Source organism: Notolepis coatsorum (genome assembly GCF_963971535.1).
Source record: "Notolepis coatsorum genome assembly, chromosome: 5".
NCBI classification, from domain to species: domain Eukaryota; kingdom Metazoa; phylum Chordata; class Actinopteri; order Aulopiformes; family Paralepididae; genus Notolepis; species Notolepis coatsorum.
In genome coordinates, this window is record NC_140169.1 from 106,069,783 (window position 1) to 106,092,727 (window position 22,945).

Here is a 22,945-nt window from a genome sequence, read left to right on the forward strand (position 1 = left end):
GCGATTCAACTTCGTATTCCACACAGGCGCTGTCATTCCATTTCTGACCCAATTGCTATTCATCAGCGACAAAACTGCTGACTCCTGCTTTTTAAATACTACAACGGCCGAAGTGTCAGCCACAGGCGTTGTTCTTATACTTGCTCCATGCTACAGTAGCATCATCATTAAACAGCAGCATCATTCCTCGTCCTCTCCTCGTTCTCCTGGAGGACCAGTGGTTGGTCCGCACCGCACCGCTAGTTAGGGGTGCAGCAGGGGCTGAGTGAGTGAGTGAGTGACAGTCCGCGGTGCGGCGGGGGGCTTGCCCGGTCTGCCCTATATGGCTGTGGATGAGCTCTATGCTAATATCGGCTCCAGGGGCAAAGCATCGCGTTTCTGCCGACAGTCCGTGGTTGCTTTCTGAGTCTAGCAGGCTCCTTCACAGCAATGGCTGAAGGCGGAGAGGGGGAAGATGAGATTCAGTTCTTGAGAACTGTAAGTAAAGATTATTCATTGTTTAAGAAAAGCGATTGTTTCGTGTCTTAATTGTCAACAGAGTGTGTGCGCTTTGTCCATAAGTAGCCATGCCAATGGCGCAAGGAGTGGTCCACTGACTCCATGTTATCTCTGGACCAACGTGAAGTTGGATATTTCTAACTTTTATTTTCAACACGGATCGCATTACATGGATTGTCACACGTTTAGTTTTGGGTTGGCTTCGTCTGCACGAATTCAGAATGTCTGCCCACGCAGCGCTGCGAACTTGTCGCAGGTGCGTCTGCCTGGCTGCCCATGAGCGGCATATGGTCGTGCAGCAGCTAGCGCACCTGTCGACACAGAGCTGTGGGACCAACGACACTTCCATCTGCAGGTGCAAGTGCACAAATGTCTTGAGTTGACAGAAAGATTCTCTACACCTTCTTTCTTTTTAATGTTGGTATTTGTAATTATAATCAATATGCGCCTCAGGGATTAATTCAGTTTCCGACGCTATTATTATTATAATTTTTTTGGCTGTGTGATATTTTTTTCTACATCATCAGGCATTGCTATTTTTACTTTTATGGTTGAATTCTCAGAGATAAGCGTTTCTGTTAGTTGTGTTCACACGCCAGTCACCCATTGCAAGGCCTATTGCTATTTTAGTTGTTTGACGCAGATACTGTAACTTGTCTGCAGTAGCAGTTATGCTTGTAAATGATATGACAGCTTGTAGGCTATGCTGGTGTGGTGGGCATAGCCATTACAGTGGCTTATAGACATTATCCAGTAATTTACAACTAGATTACAGTTAGTCTAGCACTAACCAGATTGTTGCTCACTGCTTGTGGTCCTTATGTGCCGCCTTATCAGAACTACCATCATATGATTCTCAAAACGTGGGTTAAAATCAACTGGTGTCTATGTGAGATAATGTTTGCGTCATAGTGACTATTATGGTGCATTTTTCATTATTGTAGGACATTGTCTGTGTTTTGCTGATGTGTAAGGCCTCCCTGGGCCTGGTGGTGAATTACGACGTAGACCTATAGGACCTAGACACTGATCCTTACGTAAGCTCTGGGGAGCTATAGGGTCGGCTGGCTGTCAGTGACAGACAGGTCTCTGTATTTAACGGCTGCTAGTATTCAGCACGAAAGTGATATGCTGCTCCGCGCCTCTCACATTCCACTGCAGGCACCCTGGCATCCAGATTATCTGATGACAACAGCGGTTTGTGAAGGGGCTTCCCCAAAGACCACATCACCTTGTTATCAAAGTCAAGCAGTGAGAGAAAAACAAGCACAGACCCTAAGCACCAATTAAGAGTGATACTGGGTTTGTGTGGTGCACCCCCCCCCCCCCCCCCCCCACACACACACACACACACATGACACCTTTTTATCGCTGCAGTCTTTACTGCGTAGATGAATAGTAGGCCTATTGCTTTCTGCCTTTGAAGAAATTATCTAGTTTTGGAAATCCTTAATTGGCATATCGTTTGCAATGGATCCCCAACTAAAACGGGCATTTGCTCTCAGCCAACCATGGAGGTGTGGAGAAAAGGAGTGAAGTATCAGGTTGCCATGTGAGCCGTGTGGTGTGTGAGGTATGTGAAGTCTCTCCCTGCTCAGCTTGTTGCTGAGGTGTAATCCTGGCAGAGCTGGCAGCCACGAGAGCAGCTCTAGTCAAATGAAACAAGGAGAAGGAGCCCAGAGTGCAGAGTGTTACACCTCCACCTTGAGGTGACGAGGGCCAGCCGTCCACACGCTGCATGGCGGCTTGTCTGTCAGCCCACCTTCTCCTGCCGTTTGAACTGTAGATGTTTATAGATTCACCCGCCTGAATACTCAACGACAAGTTTATAACTCAGTAGGGGTGTAAACTTCAGACTTAAACCCTTTGTCATGTGGGAGTGAAAGGGTTAACCCTCTGTATCGTCGCAGTGAAAGGATTAACCATTTGGTAGTGTGGTAGTGAAAGGGTTAATGTACAATATGATACCATATGTTGTGATATGATTTGATTTAGATTCCAAAGGCAAACGGTTCGATATTTGCTGATGCGACACATTTTGCAATGATTTGATTTGATTCAGTAACAGAATCAATATGTTGTGATTTTCTTGGGAGCCAGCTATTCATAATTGCAACTTTTCTATCAGGTCGCAATTTCGCAAACGCATAATAGGTTGAGAGAGTGCAACTTGTTAACACACGCTTGAATGAAACACCTGGAGCATTAATCTTTGAATCTTGATAAAAAACAAAACACAATACGCATTCTGAACAGCCTGTTTGTTTAATTATATATTAATAATCTTCATTGAATAATTGAACCGGATCATTGCCTTTTTGAATCAATGTATTCATCTATGTATTGTTACACTGACTCCTGTAACTCAGTATGAGCTTGTTCATTTAAAGTTACCATGCATTGCTGTGCCAACTGACTGATCAATAATCATTTCCTTTGGTTTTGGCAGAAGCTGGAAGTTTCCCCTTCAATTTAATCTGTGTTTCTTAAAGAGGTTTTGGGGTTAGGCTGTATGATGCTCTCTCGGAGAGTCTGTGAGATATGAGTTAAGTTATACGAGGTGACAATCTGATTCTCATGGAAGTTGTTAATGACAGTTCCGCAGTGCGCTGCTGGAAAATGGGAAAATCACAAAAAACTGTGGATAGAATTTCTGATCGCTTGTCTCATTGTTCTTTCTCTGATTGTGATTCCATTTTCTCACTTTCTTCTGTTGCAACCTACACGGCTTGTCATGGCACAAGGGATTGGAAAATGGTGCTTTTGATTCAATAGTACAGATTTAATTTCAAGTCATGCCAGAATCTCAAAATCTACAGGTAATGGTCTCAGTACTATAGCAATTAGGGGTATGACATAATTATCCTGCCACAATATATCGTTATACTGTATGAAAATGTGACACTATGCTATCATTGAGAGGGGGGGAAATGTATAGTGACATCAGACTTTTTATTGCCAGCCATTTATTACAAGACAATTAGACTATAGATTGTTATTATAACAGAACAAGAATATCTAGTTTACAATCTTGTAGGACATGGAAACATAGGCAAAATTGTAGGGATGTCCCGATCCGATCACGTGATCGGGATCGGGGCCGATCACGTGATTTTCCGAAGATCGGGATCGGCAAAAAAATATATATATTTATTTTTAATTTTATTTATTTTAAATTTTTTTTATTCAACAAACATGACCATGTTCACGTCTTAAACTCATACTGAGGCCTTAGTTTTGGTTTTTAATTGCATATCATCATTCATTTATTTATTGTCACACAGAGCAGAATAATTTTGCCAAAACAAACCAATAGTATCCAGCTGCAGAACGGCAGACCAGCCACACTCTCAGACCCAAATTTAAAAAAATTATTTTAATTTTTTTAATCCCAATTTCTCATATTACATTCACCCTGAATGTTGACGTTATCCAGGTGAAAAGTTAACTTCATTCAAGCGAGGCATTGCAATCCTTGACATAAATCATTTGATGTATAATTAAATCAAAGGAAATGCGTTTGGGTCTGAGATTGTGGCTGGTCTGCCGTTCTGCAGCTGGATACTATTGGTTTATTTTGGCAAAATTCTTCTGCTCTGTGTGACAATAAATAAATGAATGATGATATGCAATTTATAACCAAAACTAAGGCCTCAGTATGAGTTTAAGACGTGAACATGGTCATGTTTGTTGAAAAAAAAAAAAAAAAAAAAATAGTTTTGTTTTTGTTGTTGATCGGATCGGGAAAGATCGGTATCGGTAGATACTCAAAATCACATGATCGGGATCGGATCGGGAGCAAAAAAACGTGATCGGGACATCCCTACAAAATTGCATTATCTTTGTTAACAGATTTGGCAATGGGGCGACAATAATGTATACAAGAGGCATGGTATTCTATCTTTGGCCTTGCTCTGCTGGCAGCGGTTTATTTATCATGTTGTCTCATAATACAGCAGCACATATGATCTCCTCTCCGAGAGGGGCAGAAGTGAGAAGAAGGAACAGTAGGAGGGAACCAAGGTTTATATAGTCCCAACCGGGTGTAGACAGTAGACGCTCCACCTACAGCGCCCTCCAGTGGACACAGATATACATGCAGTCATGAGGGCAGTAGAGAGCAATTACAGTCAGTTACAACCATACATACACCCTCTATATTCAACAATCTTGGGTACATTATTGGTTTTCCTTTGTTCACGTTATATAAAAAATATTGGGATAATATTGAATCATGAACCCAGTATCATGTATCAAATTGTGTCCTGAGTTTATCATCACACTGTAGTGGGTGCTATGGACATAATTCACCATTAGATTGTTTTGATGTATTGATGGGGCACTGTCACTTTAATGAGGTTGGTTTTGGGGGTTGGGCTTAGAGAAGACGCGCTGGTGGAATGTCATTGATAAAATATTTGGTGACGAGGAGCTGTCAGAGTTTAGCACGGCATAGATCTGACAGCTGTCACTTGTGCTAAAAGGATAATAAATGACACACTACTTGGTGTTGTCGCAAGATAGAAATTGTGCGTCTCTCCTTTCCGACGATTTCTACATTGGTGACCCTGTTATAAGTTTTGAAGACGCTTCCGCGGCAACATGTCTACGAACGCAGTTTCACTGAAATTACCTGAGTTCTGGGAGTCGTCAGCCTCGGCATGGTTTGCGCAAACGGAGGCACAGTTCGAGCTGCGTGAGATTACAGCGGATACCACAAGATATTATTATGTGGTGTCAGCCCTGGGAAGTTCGACAGCCAGCAGAGTGGTGAGCCTCCTCAAGAACCCTCCGGCTCGAGATAAATATCTCACGATCAAGTCTCATCTGTTAAAGACATTCAAACTATCCGATACCGAGCGGGCCAGCCGGTTGTTTTCTTTGCAAGGGCTCGGTGATAGCAAGCCATCGGAGCTCATGGATATGATGCTGGATTTATTGGGAGAGCACAAGCCTGATTTCCTTTTCATGCAACTTTTCCTGCATCAGCTGCCTTCTCCGGTTCGGGCTGCTCTGGCCAACACCACTATAGACGATTGCCGCGCTCTGGCCGAGGAGGCTGATACGTTTTTTTTGGCTGGTCAACAGCACTGTGCAGCGGCAGTTTTCCCAACCCAAGCCTTTGTTTCACCGCCGGGAGACTGGAATATCGCCGCCGCAGCGACAGCCCCTCGCCAGCAGCGTGACGCGGACGCGGGGCTGTGTTATTATCATGCACGGTTTGGACCTAAAGCCAAGCAGTGCCGCCCGCCGTGCAGCTTCAGTGGACCGGGAAATGCCCGGGCCGGCGCTCGTTAGTGGCCATGAGCGTCGGTCAGGCTGGCAGGCTACTGTTTGTCCAGGACACCATCTCCGGGCGGCGTTTCATGTGCGACACGGGCGCGCAGAGGAGCGTCTTGCCGGCTTCTAGAGTGGACATCCTATCCGGCGGACACGGACCCCCCATGGAGGCCGCCAACGGCACCCCCATCCGCACACACGGCACCAGGTATGTCGAAATGTGTTTTAGTGGCCAACGGTTTGGCTGGGACTTTATCACAGCTAATGTAGCCGTCCCTCTTCTAGGCGCTGATTTTTTGTGTGATTATGGACTGTTAGTGGATGTTAAAAAGTGCCGATTAAGGGCGGCTACGTGGCGTAGTGGGCAAGGCGCTCGCCACTAAATCTGGAGACGCTGGGCTTGCCTGTTCGAGCCCAGCGCTCCACATTTGCTTTCAGTTTAGCTGGTCGTCCGTACTAATACACATTGGCCGTATTAGGGGGTGGGAAACTGATGGGTGGGGATCGGGCGTTGTGGACAGCGACTCCTACAGGTCGGTTGGTGCGCCTGCGCAGTAGAATCAGGAAGTGTCGGGGGCAGCGTGTGCCTCCCACGCGTTACTCCTCGACACTGAGAGATCGAGCTGCGCAGGTGAAAAGATGCGACTGCTGTTACCTCAAGTACCGGAGGGGACTTGTGCTATGTATGACTTAGTCCACATTGCAGCCGGCTTGTGGGAGGCAAGAAACAGCGTTCGTGACAGGGGAGGGTTGAATTGGATGATACGAAATTGGGATGGGAGAAAATATAGAAAATGGGAGAAAAAGTGGATAAAAAAAAAATTCCGCTTAATTGATGCCATTACGTTCTGCTCTTATGCTGGTGCGCTTGGGGGTGCAGACTCCATCAGACTCTCTAGCATGCTCTCCGCCGCAGATGAGTTTCAACACCTTCTCGCCGAGTTCCCGGGCCTCACGCGGCCCACGTTCTCATCATCTACAGCCAAGCATGGAGTGCAACATCATATCGCCACGACCGGCCCTCCAGTCTATGCCCGGGCTCGGCGCCTCGACCCGGTCAAGCTCAGCATTGCCAAGGCAGAGTTCGAGAACATGGAACGCCTCGGCATTGTCCGTCGCTCCGACAGCTCATGGGCCTCCCCCCTCCACATTGTCCCCAAGCCGGGAGGGGGGTGGCGCCCATGTGGGGATTACCGCCGGCTCAACGATGCTACGACGCCGGACCGGTACCCAGTCCCGCACATTTAGGACTTTTCTGCCCGCCTTTCAGGGAAATTAATGTTTTCCAAGGTGGACCTTGTGCGTGGGTATCATCAGGTGCCCGTCCAACTGCTGGACGTCCCCAAAACAGCAGTCATAACTCCATTTGGACTATTTGAGTTTCTGCGCATGCCATTCGGCCTCAAAAACGCTGCACAGACGTTCCAGCGCCTTATGGACTCTGTGCTACGAGACTTGGATTTTATTTTTGTATACTTGGATGATATCCTCATAGCCAGCGCCTCTAAGGCTGAGCACATGTCCCACCTCAGGATGCTTTTTGAGCGGCTAAATGAGCATGGACTGATAATCAACCCGGCCAAATGCCAGTTTGGGCGGTCGACCATTGACTTCCTGGGGCACAGAGTCACTAAAGAGGGAGCGGTCCCTCTTCCCATGAAGGTGGAAGCGGTGATGAATTTTCCCCGGCCGCCCACGGTTAGGTCACTGCAGGAGTTTCTCGGAATGATCAACTTTTATCACCGCTTTATTCCCCAGGCGGCTCGGATTATGCAGCCTTTGTATGAGGCCCTTAGGGGTAAAGCGCCAAAACATGCTGTCGACTGGTCTGCAGAGAGAGACAAAGCTTTTCTGGATGCCAAGGCTGCCCTAGCCAACGCCACCATGCTGGCACATCCTTCCTTTAAGGCCCCAATCTCCATCACCACCGACGCCTCAGATTTTGCCGTGGGCGCAGTGTTTGAGCAGTGGGTAGGCGGGGCTTGCCAGCCGCTCGCTTTTTTCAGCCGCCAGTTAAGCCCCAGCGAGCGGAGGTATAGCACCTTCGATCGGGAGCTCCTCGGCCTCTACCTTGCCATCCGCCATTTTCGTTTCCTGCTGGAGGCCCGCCAGTTCACGGCCTTCGTGGATCACAAGCTGCTGACGTTCGCCATGGCCAAGGTGTCTGAGCCATGGTCCGCCCGTCAACAGCGACAGCTCTCATATGTCTCAGAGTTCACTACTTTTTGTTTAACCTTTATTTACCCAGGGTAGGTTCGCTGAGCACAGATGCTCTTTTTCAGCTACGCCCTGCTTCACATTCACACAGTTCCATTCATACCTGGGAGCTGCCCAGTACAACCACAGTCTGACACCATTGGCCACTGAGCAACTCCACTGGAGCAGTTGGGGGTTAAGTGCCTTGCTCAAGGGCACTTCAGCGGCAGATTTTTCCTGCCGGTCCCGGGGATCGAACCGGCGACCTTCCGGTCACAAACCCGCTTCTCTAACCATTAGGCCACCGCTGCCCCAAGGTGTCTGAGACATGGTCCGCCCGTCAACAGCGACAGCTCTCATATGTCTCAGAGTTCACTACTGACATTCATCATGTGGCAGGTAAAGCAAACCTTGTCGCAGACTGCCTCTCCCGGGCGCCATCCACTTGGGGCTGGATTACACCGGTATGGCGGCGGACCAGGCTACCGACCCTGAAGTGCGAGATTTCAGGTCAGCCACCTCAAGCCTGCGGTTAGAGGATGTGGTTTTTGACAGCGCTGGCACCACACTCCTGTGTGATGTCTCTATGGGACAGCCCCGCCCCATCGTTCCCACAGGATGGAGGCGGCGTGTTTATGACGCTGTTCACAGCCTCTCCCACCCGGGAAAGAAACCTACGCAGAGGCTAGTCTCCGCCAAGTTTGTCTGGCCTGGGCTTAGAAAAGATGTGAGAGACTGGGCTGACTCCTGTTTGGAGTGCCAGCGCGCTAAAGTGTACCGTCACACCAAGGCCCCCCTGCAGCACTTCCCTGTACCTGAAAGGAGGTTCGACCACGTGAGCGTTGACCTAGTGGGCCCCCTGCCCCCCTCACACGGCTTCAGTTTCCTCTTTACTATGGTAGACAGGACTACCCGTTGGCCAGAGGCAGTTCCACTGTCAGGCACGACGTCCACAGAGGTGGCCAGGGCTTTTATTGGAACCTGGGTCGCCCGGTTTGGCACTCCAGCCGACCTCTCTTCAGACCGGGGCCCACAGTTCACGTCCGAGCTCTGGAACACGGTCGCCAAGAGCCTGGGCGTGAAGCTACACCGGACTACGTCATACCACCCGCAGGCCAATGGGTTATGCGAACGCTTTCACCGCTCAATGAAAGCAGCACATCGGGCCAGCCTTACTGACAGCGGCTGGGTCGACCGGCTCCCGTGGGTCATGCTTGGTCTTAGGACGGCCCCCAAGGAAGACCTTCAGACCTCCTCGGCCGAGCTGGTTTACGGTCAGCCTCTGCGGGTGCCAGGGGATTTCATCCCTAACATTACTGCCCCCTGGTGTGCAGCCCAGCAGCGGACAGCACTTCTGGAGAAGGCTATGGTATTCACACCGGTCCCCACCACAGCACGGCCTTCCCCGGTCGCACGTCCCTACAAGTCTGCAGTCAGCGGAATATGTTTTCATCCGTCACAATGCCCACCGGGACCCCTTGAAACCTCCATACGACGGTCCATTCCGTGTCCAGGAGGCTGGAGACAAGTACTTTGTTGTGGACATGGGCGGGAAGCTGGAACACATTTCCATAGACCGCCTTAAACCGGCTCATGTGGACTTGGGCAAACCTGTTGGACTGGCCCAGCCCCCACGGCGGGGACGACCCCCTACCTTGCCCCGTCTTCCGAGTAAGGCCCACGAGACCCCTTTGCCACCTATCCTGTGCCCGAGTGGCCGTAGGGCCCTTAAGGTTTTCCCTACAGCGGCGCCGGCCGCTACAGGGGTCAGGCGGAGCCGTTATGGCAGAGTTCTCCGCCCTCCTGTTCATTGACTTATTTTGTTATGATGAATTCTGGGGGGACGTATGTAGTGGGTGCTATGGACATAATTCACCATTAGATTGTTTTGATGTATTGATGGGGCACTGTCACTTTAATGAGGTTGGTTTTGGGGGTTGGGCTTAGAGAAGACGCGCTGGTGGAATGTCATTGATAAAATGTTTGGTGACGAGGAGCTGTCAGAGTTTAGCACGGCATAGATCTGACAGCTGTCACTTGTGCTAAAAGGATAATAAATGACACACTACTTGGTGTTGTCGCAAGATAGAAATTGTGCGTCTCTCCTTTCCGACGATTTCTACAACACCCCTAATGACAAACCTTTCAAGGAACACCAGAATTAAAATCATATGTTTTTCCCTTTGACAGTTCAGTCAAGTTTTGTGAAAATGATCGACTTTCCCAAAGGGAGAAACAAAAGAGAGCCAGGATTCTCATGATGATGATGTCGTCAAGACATGCTGACCTGCACCACTGACACCTGACTTTGTTGGGCACAGTGGCAAAAGTTTCCGATACCATTATTTCCTTCCCGATCCGATTCCGATACCTAAGCTTTGGGTATCGGCCAATACCGATACTGATCCGATACCAGTGCATACATAAAAAAAACTTAAAAAAAAAACTATTACCTATATAAATTATACTTTTTTTTTTTTACAGATACTGTTCTATATATACTGTTTTTTTGTAATAACTAGAAAGTAATGCTATTTATTCAACAACAGGTGATTGTATAGATTAGTATTAGTATCATTAATCAATGAGTATGGGGCTGCGGCACTGCAGATATACCCTACTCCAATGATCCGCAAGGACGTTAGACGGTGTTGCACTCGCTACCCAGTCTGTTAGTAGCAGAGGCTCTGGTTAGTACGCTTATGTTGTGATTTTCGATGCAAAATAAATATTCAACTTTCTCTTTTGAGACTCCGCCTCAGACTCTTATCCTTTGGCACTTGGAACTTGCTGTACTTTGCTTGCAGGTCTGCAGCCATTATTGCTGGATTATGAATAGCACCAACTTTAGCCACGGTATCGTTATCAAGCTAAGCTAGCTGACCTAGCTCGTCTTCCCCGCATTGCCATTTGATAACGTTAGTCAGCTAACGCTAGTCAGTAGCTACTTGATTAAAATACGATTCACAGTGAGTGCATTATTGTTGATAGACGGACAGTGTCAGGTCCTGGAGAAAGGACAGGCGATCATCTGATTTGATGTAACGTTAAAGCGGATGTTGTTCCAACTAGCTAGCTTTTCAGCTAATGCTATCATAACACCAGCAAGCAAAACACATCCCGTCCGAGCTCCCCGTCACACGCTCTGTCGGGGACAATGGAATTTAAGAAAGTGTATCTGCTGTTAAAATGACAAACAGCATCACACTTTAAAACACGTTCATTTTATAATCCTCACTCTCCGCAGGAGATAAATGACGTCATGGGATCGGAGGCTAGAATTTACGTGTACTCGCCGATACCGATACCAGCATTTTAGGCAGTATCGGCGGCTTTTCCGATACTGGTATCGGTATCGGAACAACTCTAGGCAAAACCCAGGGTGGTTCCTACATGGATACAAGCATATTCTTTGGTAGGGCTCGACCGATACTGGATTTTTGGTGAACATATACACCGATACAGATATCTGTGATATCTTGGTTGAAGGTTTACTAAAATGTAGGGCTGGGCAATATATTGATATTTAAAATATATTGTCTATCTGTGCTATACTATCACAGTTATAAAAAAAAAACACAACAATGCACACTAATATAATCAATACAGTAGCACACATCATCCAGAGCAACAGATCAACAGCATATATGAAGTCCTATTTCTCACAAAACGTGATACGATGTCGGAAAAAGTCCCTTCTGAATATCGTGATATAATTTATTCCCCATATTGCCCGGCCCTACTATAATGAAATACCTCTCATTGGGGCTAGCAGCTCAAACTGATTATGTGAGTTCCACAAAGACGTTCTTGAACGCACCATAATGCATAATGCATAATGCTAATGTGGTTCCCAGCTTCGGGGGTGGAAGTTATGCTCACACTGTCACACATATTGATTGAATAGTCTAAGGTCATATGAATAACATATTATGTGAATTATGTTTTGTTTACTTTAATACTGCATTTGCATTACATTGGTATGATTACACTGGCAGTGGGTGAGTACAGTGTTAAAGGTACATGCCAACTTTTTGGGAAATTAGTTTATTTGCCATCTACCCTGGAGTTAGACAAGCAGATACATACCCTTTTCTTCTCTGTGCATGCAATAGGCATAGATAACAGCCGCACAGTTAGCCTAGCTTAGCGCCATTCACTGGAAGTAGGTGTGCCAGTGTAGCCTAATTCCCAACAGGGACGAAATACACTCCAAATACAACTACAAAACGTTCCTGTAAACATGTTGTGACCTGTGTATTTACCACGTGGAGATTTCATTTTACATTTTTTTTACATTTTAGTTTTCTAAGCAGATATATACTCGGAACAATTTTTTTGCCGAACCACTGCTGCCTGGGCGCAGTGATTTCATCACCTCAAAAGCCCAGTTGTTTTTTGATAAACCAAATTCTCCACATATTTACACAGGTCACAACATGTTTACAGGAATGTTTTGGAGTTGTATTTGGAGTGTATTTCGTGACTGTTGGGAACTAGGCTACACTGGCACACCTACTTCCAGTGAATGACGCTAAGCTAGGCTAATGGTGTGGCTGTTCCCTAAGCCTGCATAATGCATGCACAGAGAAGAAAAGGGTATGTATCTGCTTGTCTAACTCCAGGGTAGATGGCAAATAAGCAAATTTCCCAAAAAGTTGGCGTGCTCCTTTAACTGGCCAAGATCTGTGGCCAAGGAATCCTTCTCACATTTCACTTCTGTTCTCCAGGTACCATGTGTGCAGTTACTTGATGCTTGGACTAAACTTAAACAGGGTTATAAAAGGGGGTAACCTTATGAAAAATGTACGCTGGCGGCAAATCAGCTGGTTTACCTTTTTAAAAAGCCACCCAGGTGATCCACGGCTTCCATTTCTCCGGTAGCTGCGGCACAGGGCTTATTTGGAGTTAATGGCGTTCTGCAAGCCTTCTGCATACCAAGAAGACCACTCTGGGGGTTTAAATTTAGCCGTTTAAAAGCCGACGCTTCCACAGCACATACAGTATGGTCGCCTGGCACCAAAATCGCTCCCGGATCATTCGCTTCAGTGGGTTCAGTAAGAAGATCAGTGGCAGTTTAACACTAGCATTTAGAGATCAACAGCTTGATGCCGCACATCACCAGTTATTATATACGGCAACATGCGGGGCCAGGGTATGATTTGAAGTAGAAAAAAAACATCTATATGTTAATAGTGCAACACAACAAGGGCTGCTATGTCTGTGAGTGTCGTTTGGTGCCGGTTAAAGCATGTAGGATTTACCAGACACATCAGTGTAACTCAAGACAGTGTTACGGTTAGATGATCCAGGTGACCTGAAGAGAGGGAGAGGGAGAGGGAGAGAGAGAGAGATTTGAGAATTGTGTTCTGCAACCTCAGGAGAACGTCACTAACTTGATCCAAATAGGATGTTTTATGGATTGATCTGGGTCTGACGGAGGCCAATAGCTACACTGTGCACCACCAGCATGCCTGCTCCCATTCCCTTCATTCATACAAATCTGACATAAAAGACCTTTAACCCATCTGCCCAGAGCAGGTGAACTGAATGATAGGGTTTAGACTAGGGTCGGCCCCTAGACCACCAGTTGGCTAATTTATCATTAAGTTCTTAGTCAACTATGACATTTCTTTGCCAATTCTTTGTTGAATGTCCCAATCCAGGAGTCTTTTGACCATATAGAGTACATATGGGGTATATTTACATACATTCTTAAAGAATATTAAGGAAACTATTGATCTATAGAGCTTCTTAACAGCATAAAGTAGATTTAGCTAGTGTTTTATTTCCTAGAAACTTCTCCTAGCAGATCTTTAGCGTCACAGAAATATTCATAAAATATTCATATGCATTTGATCAACACAAAGAGTCATTAACAATAGTTAATGTTGAATTGAAAAATCCTTCTGACATATATTTGACTAGGAATATTGTTAGTTTGGGACAGCTGTAGTTTAGATGATTATACAGTATAGGCTAGGCTACAGTATATACAAATCAAATAAAATGCATTGATTCTGTTTGGTGCTAGTAGACTAATATGTTGTAGAAGTATTATTCTTTTCCCCTTCAGAAATAAGAATATTTCCTCAACACTAATCTCTGGGCTGTGGATGGGTTAGGATTAGTAATCTCTGGGACGTGGCTGGGTTAGGATTAGTAATATCTGGGATGTGGATGGGTTAGGGTTAGTGATATCTGGGATGTTGATGGGTTAGGGTTAGTGATATCTGGGATGTTGATGGTTTAGGGATAGTAATCTCTAGGATGTGGCTGGATTAGGGTTAGTAATCTCTAGGATGTGGCTGGTTTAGGGATAGTAATCTCTAGGATGTGGCTGGTTTAGGGTTAGTAATCTCTAGGATGTGGCTGGTTTAGGGTTAGTAATCTCTAGGATGTGGCTGATTTAGGGATAGTAATCTCTAGGATGTGGCTGGTTTAGGGTTAGTAATCTCTAGGATGTGGCTGGTTTAGGGTTAGTAATCTCTAGGATGTGGCTGATTTAGGGATAGTAATCTCTAGGATGTGGCTGGTTTAGGGTTAGTAATCTCTAGGATGTGGCTGGTTTAGGGTTAGTAATCTCTAGGATGTGGCTGGTTTAGGGTTAGTAATCTCTAGGATGTGGCTGGTTTAGGGTTAGTAATCTAGGATGTGGCTGGTTTAGGATTATAGGGTTAGTAATCTCTGGGATGTGGATGGGTTAGGGTTAGGTAGGCTTAGTAATCTCTAGGATATGGCTGGTTAGGGTTAGGTAGCGTTAGTAATCTCTATGATGTGGCTGGTTTAGGGTTAGGGTTAGTAATATCTGGGATGTGGCTGGGTTAGGGTTAGGTAGGGATAGTAATCTCTAGGATATGGTTGGTTTAGGGTTAGGGTTAGTAATATCTGGGATGTGGCTGGGTTAGGGTTAGGTAGGGATAGTAATCTCTAGGATATGGCTGGTTTAGGGTTAGGGTTAGGTAGGGTTAGTAATATCTAGGATGTGGTATGGGTGGGGCTGCTGAGGACACAGCCATGCAAGGATGTCTTGGCATCCAAACAGCCATGTGTTGAATTTCACCTTCAGTTGAACTACAAGAATTTGACACCCAATCTGTATGTTTGCTGGTACTTTGTGACAATCGGTGTCCAGTACTGTTGCTGTACCTCATAGCTCATGCTGTTTGAATTTGAGAATACCCATATATAATTTATTTAGGAAATTAAATGGAAGACAATAGATAAGATGTTATCTGGACTTTCCAGTAGGTTTAAAAGCCCCATGAAATCAAAATAGATGTTTATGTTCTTTTATCATATGTCTTGCACTGATTGTCACTTATACACTGGTATCTGTCTCAACAATGACACTGTTGACAGATGTTGGCTATGGGGCGACAATAACTTATCATGACGACAAGGTCCTCCCACTTCAGCCTTTAATCGGCGTAGTTTATTATCACATTGGTACACAGTACATGAGACCTTCTCTCTGTGGGAGGTAGGTGGGAAGAGACAGAGAGGGAGGGAACAATCCCTTAAATACCCTCTTACCTGGCACCAGTGTCAATAGCTCCGCCTATAGCGCCCTCTTGTGGAAACAGTTAGACAGTTACATGCAATCGTATACATCACATAACTTTAACACTCCCACTTACGGCTGTCTTGTATACTGTACAACTTTTTCAAAAACAATCTTCAAAGAAAATAGTACAGCTCAGAGCATCAAAAATAATATGGCAGTCAATATTACATAACAGGCAATATTTACACACCAAACATGACCTCTGCAAATCTTCTCAATTTCAGTTTGGAAACAGGTTTCATCATAGCGTCTGCTACCATGTCGTCTGTCGGACAATAAACAAGTGTCATCCTTTCTTCCCTGATGACAGATCTGATGAAATTATATTTTATATCCACATGTTTACACCTCTGTCGACACACAGGGTTTCTCGCAATTACAATGGTTCCCTGGTTGTCTTCATAAACAAAAGTTTTCTTATATACATAGGTATCCATTCCTTCGAGCAGTTGTTCTAGATAAATTCATTCCTGTATTGTCATAGCTAGAGCCATGTATTCGGCTTCACAGGTTGACAGTGCCACTGTGGGCTGCTTCTTTGTTTTCCACGAAACCAGTGAGCTGTCTGTGTTCAAACTCACACAATACCCTGTGGTACTTCTTCTGTCTGTGATGTCTGCCGCCCAATCTGCATCACTGTAGGCTTTAAGCCCTAAGCCCTCGCTGCTCTTTCTGAAACAAAGCTGTTTATCTGCTGTACCTTTGAGATAACGAAAACATGTTTTGCTGTAATCCAGTGCTCCTCTGTGGGTTCAGCAAAATGCTGTGACAATTTACTCACTACAAAACATAGGTCAGGGCGAGTACATGTTGTCAAATAAATGAGGCTACCTACAGCTTCTCTGTACATTTTTACATCTGTCAATTTCTGAGCATCCTCTTGGTAGTCTAGCTTTTGATCACATGGTGTTTCCCTTGTTCTACATTCTTGCATGTCAAAACGATTCAGGATCTTTTCCACATATCTCTTCTGGGATATTTTTACACAACTGGCTGACTGTTCGAAGTCCATGCCTAGAAAATGCTTTAACCTGCCTAGGTCTTTCATTTTTAATCTGGTGGAGAGCATACTTAGTAAAGGTGTGGTTGTCCTCTAGGGACCTCATCTCCTCATCCATTGCTCTCTCCAATTTCCTTGATTCAGGGGACACCATCGCCTCTTTAAAGGTCTGAGGTACTCCACTCACTACTCTGTAGCAGTAATTAATGCTGGTAAGTGTACTGTCATCCTCGTCACTTTCTCTCCGGGCATAGTCTTTCAGATACTTTGGGGGTTTGTGTTCCCGTGAGGGATACCTCCCACTGCATGAGGCACGTGACGTCACCCTCGGGTGCTCCTCGTCATCATCCTCTGGGGGTTGCTGACTGTCTGTCTGCACGACTGTGCTAAGTACACTAGGCTGAGGTGTCTCTGTTTCTTCACACCTTACTCTGGAGTCCAGCTCTGGCTCCTCTGTCTGTGTCTCGTTCTCACATGTTGTCTTTGTGACAAATTTGACTAGCCTGTGTTTTTGCACTTTCCCTTTACCGGGAGAATAGACTAGGAAAGCGGGGCTTCCTTTGTCGTGCCCTACAAAGAGTCCTTTTCACATCTGGACTCGAGCTTTCCTCTGTCCTGCATGTAAGCATAACACACTGAACCAAATTCGTGCATTCTAGCTAGATTACATTTCTTTCCTGTCAGTGCTGTATACGGGGTGGTGCCCGTGTGCTTATTAAAACACCTGTTTCTGGTGTAAGCGGCTTCTTGTACCACATAATGCCATAGACTCTTAGGTAGTACTCTTACCAGCTATTAGCTTACACCTAGCCATTTCGAAAAGAGTACGTCCTTCCCTCTCTGCCACCCCGTTCTGGTGTGGGGAGTACGGACATGACGTCTCGTGTCTTATCTTGTTCCTTCTCAACAGTGATTGGAACTCTCTATTTGTGAACTCGGTTCCGTTGTCGGTCCTCAAGCATCTTATGTTGCCATAAGGGGCTACGTCTGCCAGGAATTTCTCCGTGGCCTGGAGTGTGTCACTCTTTGCTTTGAGAAAGTAAACAAACACTGCCCCTGTACACACATCTGTAAACGACTGTACATATTTAAAGCCACCTATGGACTCGTTGCTTACTGGACCGGCTAGATCTGTGTTAACTAGCGCAAGTGGTACCTTTACTTTTTCTGTGGGACTTCTGTTTCTCGATTGAGTGAACTTCCCCTTTATGCACACTTCACATTATTTGTCAGGTTTACGCTTTTCACCTTTAATGTGCATGCCTTCTGTCACTGCTTGCAGTTTCAGTAAATCCTCGTAATTACAATGACCCATGATCTCATGCCATGTCTGAATATCGTGACTGACAGTCACATTACACATATCATTATTATTACACTTGTCGTTGTCATTACACTCTGTTTGTAGATAATACATTCTCTTGTACACCTCTATGTTAAATCGCGTACTGTCAGGCGCTACAAGAACATCTTTACCTTCATTGAAGAACACTTTGGCACCGTTCGCAGTAACAGATTTTACAGAGAATAGTTATTGTGGGAACGAGGGTATGTAGAGAGCGTTCTTTAACGTCACTGTACACCGGCGCCCCTCACTGTCTATGAGGCATACCTGTGTGTGCGTCTCATCTCCCTTGTGCCAACCCGTAAGTGCGCTTCTCGTCTGCCAACCCCATGCTGTGTCTCTCCGGCTCGAAGGTGTTGTCAAAGTTCTTGAATCGATTCCTGTCGTTGATGACGTGGGACAACGCACCTGTGTCCATGATCAGTCCCTTCCGTTGGGCCTGCTGCTGCTGCGTTGGCTGGGTGACGTACGCTGTCTGCGCCCTGGGGATGAAGTCCTCTCGTCCCGCTACTCTCCGGGCGTCGTCTCGACTCGTCTCACGTCTACCGTCGTCGCCATCTTGTCCACAGCCGCCATCTTGTCCATGCGCGTACCGTGCGCTCTGGTCGCGTTTCTTTCTACACACTTTGTCTGTGTGCCCCGTGGATTTGCAGAAGCTACACCAAACAGTCTTTGTGCAGTTATCTTTCCGATGCCCTTTTTCTCCGCATCGCCAACACGCCAGCTCCGTCGTGGGCCTGGTCTTCTCTCTCGGTGCCGCCCGGGCCTTCAGCACCCTCTCTCCCGCCTCCGCGGCGACTGGGTGTGTGTCTTCTGAGGCCTCAAAGTTCCGTAACTTGGCCTTGAACTCTCCCAGCGACATGTCCACTGAACCGTGTGTCACCAGTAGTGTGAACGGTTTGTACAGCTCCGGTAGTCCTCTCATAACCATCGCCATCATTAGTCCATCGCTTGGTGCTTCTCCTGCACTCTTAAGCGCCGTAATGATCTGCTCAGCTCTGATGACGTATTCGGTCACAGTCTCGGTGTGCGCCTTCTTCAGCGCGGTTAGTGTTATGTAGAGGGATACGATTCGGGGTCTTCCCCGTCCGATATAATGTTCTCTCAACACTTTCAGGCTCTCTCGGCCTTTGTCCTTAGTGTCGCGGAATATCAGCCCCAAGCTTGTGTCGTCTAGCAGTGGTGCTAACTCACAGTATGCGTCGGCATTTTGCTTGGTGTCCAGGGCTCGCGCGACCGCCGTTACTTCTCCTGTGGGGGCCGTCAAGATCGTTGTCTTCAGTCCCACACCGTGCATGCAGCACAACATTCGCTCTTCCCAGAGCTCATAGTCCTCTGCTCCTCTGTTGAACGAGGGCCATTTGCTCTTTCCTTTGGTCGCCATCCCTTTTTGATGGTAGGCGTAGCTTTAGCTCCCGTCAGCTTAGCTTTAGCCACGCGGTGCTCCCGGTGCTAAACTAGCCTATACTTTAGCTAAACTTGCTACCCTTATTATTTCGCCCCTGCGTGATCTGGGCCCATAACCTGTTGACAGATGTTGGCTATGGGGCGACAATAACTTATCATGACGACAAGGTCCTCTCACTTCAGCCTTTAATCGGCATAGTTTATTATCACATTGGTACACAGTACATGAGACCTTCTCTCTGTGGGAGGTAGGTGGGAAGAGACAGAGAGGGAGGGAACAATCCCTTAAATACCCTCTTACCTGGCGCCAGCGTCAATAGCTCCGCCTATAGCGCCCTCTTGTGGAAACAGTTAGACAGTTACATGCAATCGTATACATCACATAACTTTAACAGAGACAAAAGTTGTTTTGTAGGTATTCTTAATGGTGTTAATCCTCCACATGGCGGCGTATACTAATTTAGCATCCAATGAAATGCTTCATAGAATGACTATTACAGCACATTGTAACTAAGCTAGCACTTGGCCTCTTTAACTAAATTGAAAGAAAATGCAATCTTAGCTTGCTAGCTAAGAATACTAATGTTGCATAACGTTGCTAATAGGGATGTCCGATATTATCGGTCTACCAATATTATCGGCCGATATCGGCATTAAAATGTGATATCGGAAAATATCGTTATCGGTTTTCAATTTATTTTATTTTATTTGTTTTTCATTTCTATAACCTTTATTTACCCAGGCAAGCAAGTAAGAACAAATTCTGATTTTATTTATTGTCAAAAGTATGCATAATGTTATGTTAATTCCACAACAAGAGATATGTAATGTTAATTACCTGAAATTATTAAAAAAAATTGGGGGGGGGGAAATCCTGCATATATCGGTATCGGTTGATATCGGTATCGGAAATTAAGAGTTGGACAATATCGGTATATCGGTATCGGTAAACAAGCCAATATAGAGCATCCCTAGTTGCTAACATTGGCTAGCTAGCTAATGGGTCGACCGTAATGCACGGTCGTAACACTATTGGCTACTCTAATAGCCAATCAATATCCACTACAAGTCCCTCCCTAGCTTCCAGGAAACGCATAAACATGTGGAATCAAATAGCATTCTGCTAGACGTTTCTTGGGGACTTGCCCTCTGGAGGTATTCGGCAGCACAAAGGGCTAATGGTGCGTAGTACGCTCAGCGAGTAACTCAATCAATCAGTCACCGGAAGTCCATTCATTTTCAATAGAGCCGAGCGACCTGGGAAACCTGAAAGATGTTATGATGGTCGACTTAGTTTGTCGCTCCACAATACATTGACCACCGCTGAACTTTGGGCAATCATCGTCCATCAATAGCCAATCAGATTTCTACACAATGTTGTTTCCCTACCAATGTGACAACAGGCCCATAAATAAATGTTCTACCTGCTGTAACCAAAAATGGCTAGAATGGTACACCTTATTATTATCCACGAGACCACCATGAAGACACCGCCCACAACACACCAGAATAGAGCAACCCATCAATCAGGTAGCTTGCTGTGTGTTCGTCCTGTAAGTCTTTTAGAAAAGGTTTATCTTTATTCATTCATATCTAGCACAACGTGTTGTACACTGAAGCAGGTCATAATTGATCTATCAAGGCTATAGATATAGCTGTTATTTATCTGAGAATGGCCCTGTGAACCTTTGTTTGCCAAAAAACAGTCATGTTTTTGCATTAGGGTGTCCGCTGCCTTGAACCAGTGTTGACAGGCTCATGACCATGAATTATGTAGGTGGTCTAGGACAGCCCTTTGCTATCGCTCTCAATGTGTGGCCTGAACCAGGGGGGAGATGCCAAATTTTTTTCTGGCTTGGTGTTTTTATAAACCCAGAGAGAGTGTTGATTTGTTGATTAATTGATTGATTAATTGATTGCTAACTATTGGTTGATTTAAATGATGAGAATGATTTATTTTTTTATCATAAACAACAACTAGTGAGCGTTGGCTACCTGCCGTCTTCTTTTACTATGAAAGTTCCATATCCTAACCACTAAGCAAAGCCATAGAATAGCAATTGTAATGGGTATTGATTTTCCACTGCAAATCTTTCCAGAGATAACAGATTTTTATAATTGTATACTTGTGGAGGTCCAGACTGAATTAGCAAGCAGGCAGAATCACCCAAGGACCAACAGCATGAGTTGACTCTCAACCTAAATAATTACCTTCATTAATCAATGGAGGACTGAAATAGGTGCAGACTGAGAGACTCGCAAGAAGTTTGTTTGCTCCAAGGATATCAAGTTTATTTTAATTTATGTTGTGTTCTGTGTGCTTTGCTTTGAGCCCTTGATAGTTTGCTTGTTATAATCGGATAACCTTTTTAGCTGCGACCAGCAGCTCTATACAGTAGGTCACTCTGTCGGTTTAGTCGATTGGTCCATAACATTCCCCACTCTCTAGCGTCCACAGTTTTCACCCTAGGAGGCTGACATTTTGCTTGGAGGTCAAGTGTGTGTGTGTGTGTGTGAAGGTGTGTGTTCATACCAATTGGCTAAAAGGGGTGTGATGATCAGTGTTGCGTTCCTCATTTCAAAGCTGGTTGCACAGTGTTTTAATGACGCCACGTGCACGCGCGCTCCCGGGCGCGTGCACGCCAGGGGTGGGGCTAGGTGGTGGCTACTTGGGCTCAAGCCCTGAATGTTTTCTGAAAAAACCCCGAATCTACTTTCAAAAAAAAATATATATATTTTTTTTTTTTTTTTTTTTTTTTACAATTAATCATTGTTACATGAAAATATGTTTGCACCAGATTTAGCAGAAGCTAATTTCCATCTGTAGTCTATCCAGCTGCTAACTGTATTTGAGTGAGTTAAGTCTTGGTGTTATGGTAGACTCAGACCTAAGCTTTAAATCACAATCAACAAGTTGACAAAAACATAATTCTTCCACCTTAGAAACATAGCTAAAGTACGGCCATTTATAAATCAAAAGGACGCTGAAAACCAGATCCATGCCTTTATCTCAAGCCGACTCGATTACTGTAATGCACTCCTTACCGGCCTCCCGAAAAATACGATGATAACTATTTTATTGCAATGCACTATTGCATTATTTTATTCTATTTTACTAACTATTTTATTGCACTGCACTATTTTACTTTGTATCAGTGATAATCAAACCGTAAACAAAGACTCCTATTAACACTTTCAGCGCCAGATGGCGCTGTTTACTGTTACTGTTGAAAGGCCAGCGCCTTTTAACATGGGGATATGTGGCTGTGTTTGCAGGCCTAAAGCTATATTATATATTATAGCTATGGATCTAATAATATAGTCGATTGTCATTGAGTTTCTTCCGGTCAAGATGCAAAAAACAGATAATTTTCCCATCCATACAATTCAGTTTTCTACCATCGTGAATATGAGTGTAGTTTCAGGGTGGTCTGGTGTCATTTCCAAAATGCTTCGTAATGGCCGGCAACGTGTATTCTAGTAAACGCGTTATCGTTTCTTCCCTGGACTAGCTACTGTTCTCAAATCAAATTTAGATTATCGGTATTATGTTTCATCATGGATGCATGAAGGGGGGGGGGGGGGGGGGCGCCCCTCCGTGCTTTGATCGCAACCAACGGAACACGCCACACACACACACACACACACTCCC

General features: G+C 45.5%; 1 protein-coding gene across 1 annotated transcript in view; it reads left to right on the forward strand.

The window, feature by feature from the left end:
• Positions 1 to 429: 429 nt before the first annotated feature.
• The window catches only part of ryr3 (ryanodine receptor 3), a gene marked incomplete at its 5' end in the record, with an annotated part of 238,000 nt that continues 215,484 nt past the window's right edge, over positions 430 to 22,945 (forward strand). Inside the window, one exon of the mRNA XM_084314212.1 lies at positions 430 to 477. Within this exon, the coding sequence (XP_084170338.1) occupies positions 430 to 477 (48 nt within the window). The remainder of the gene's footprint in view (positions 478 to 22,945) is intronic.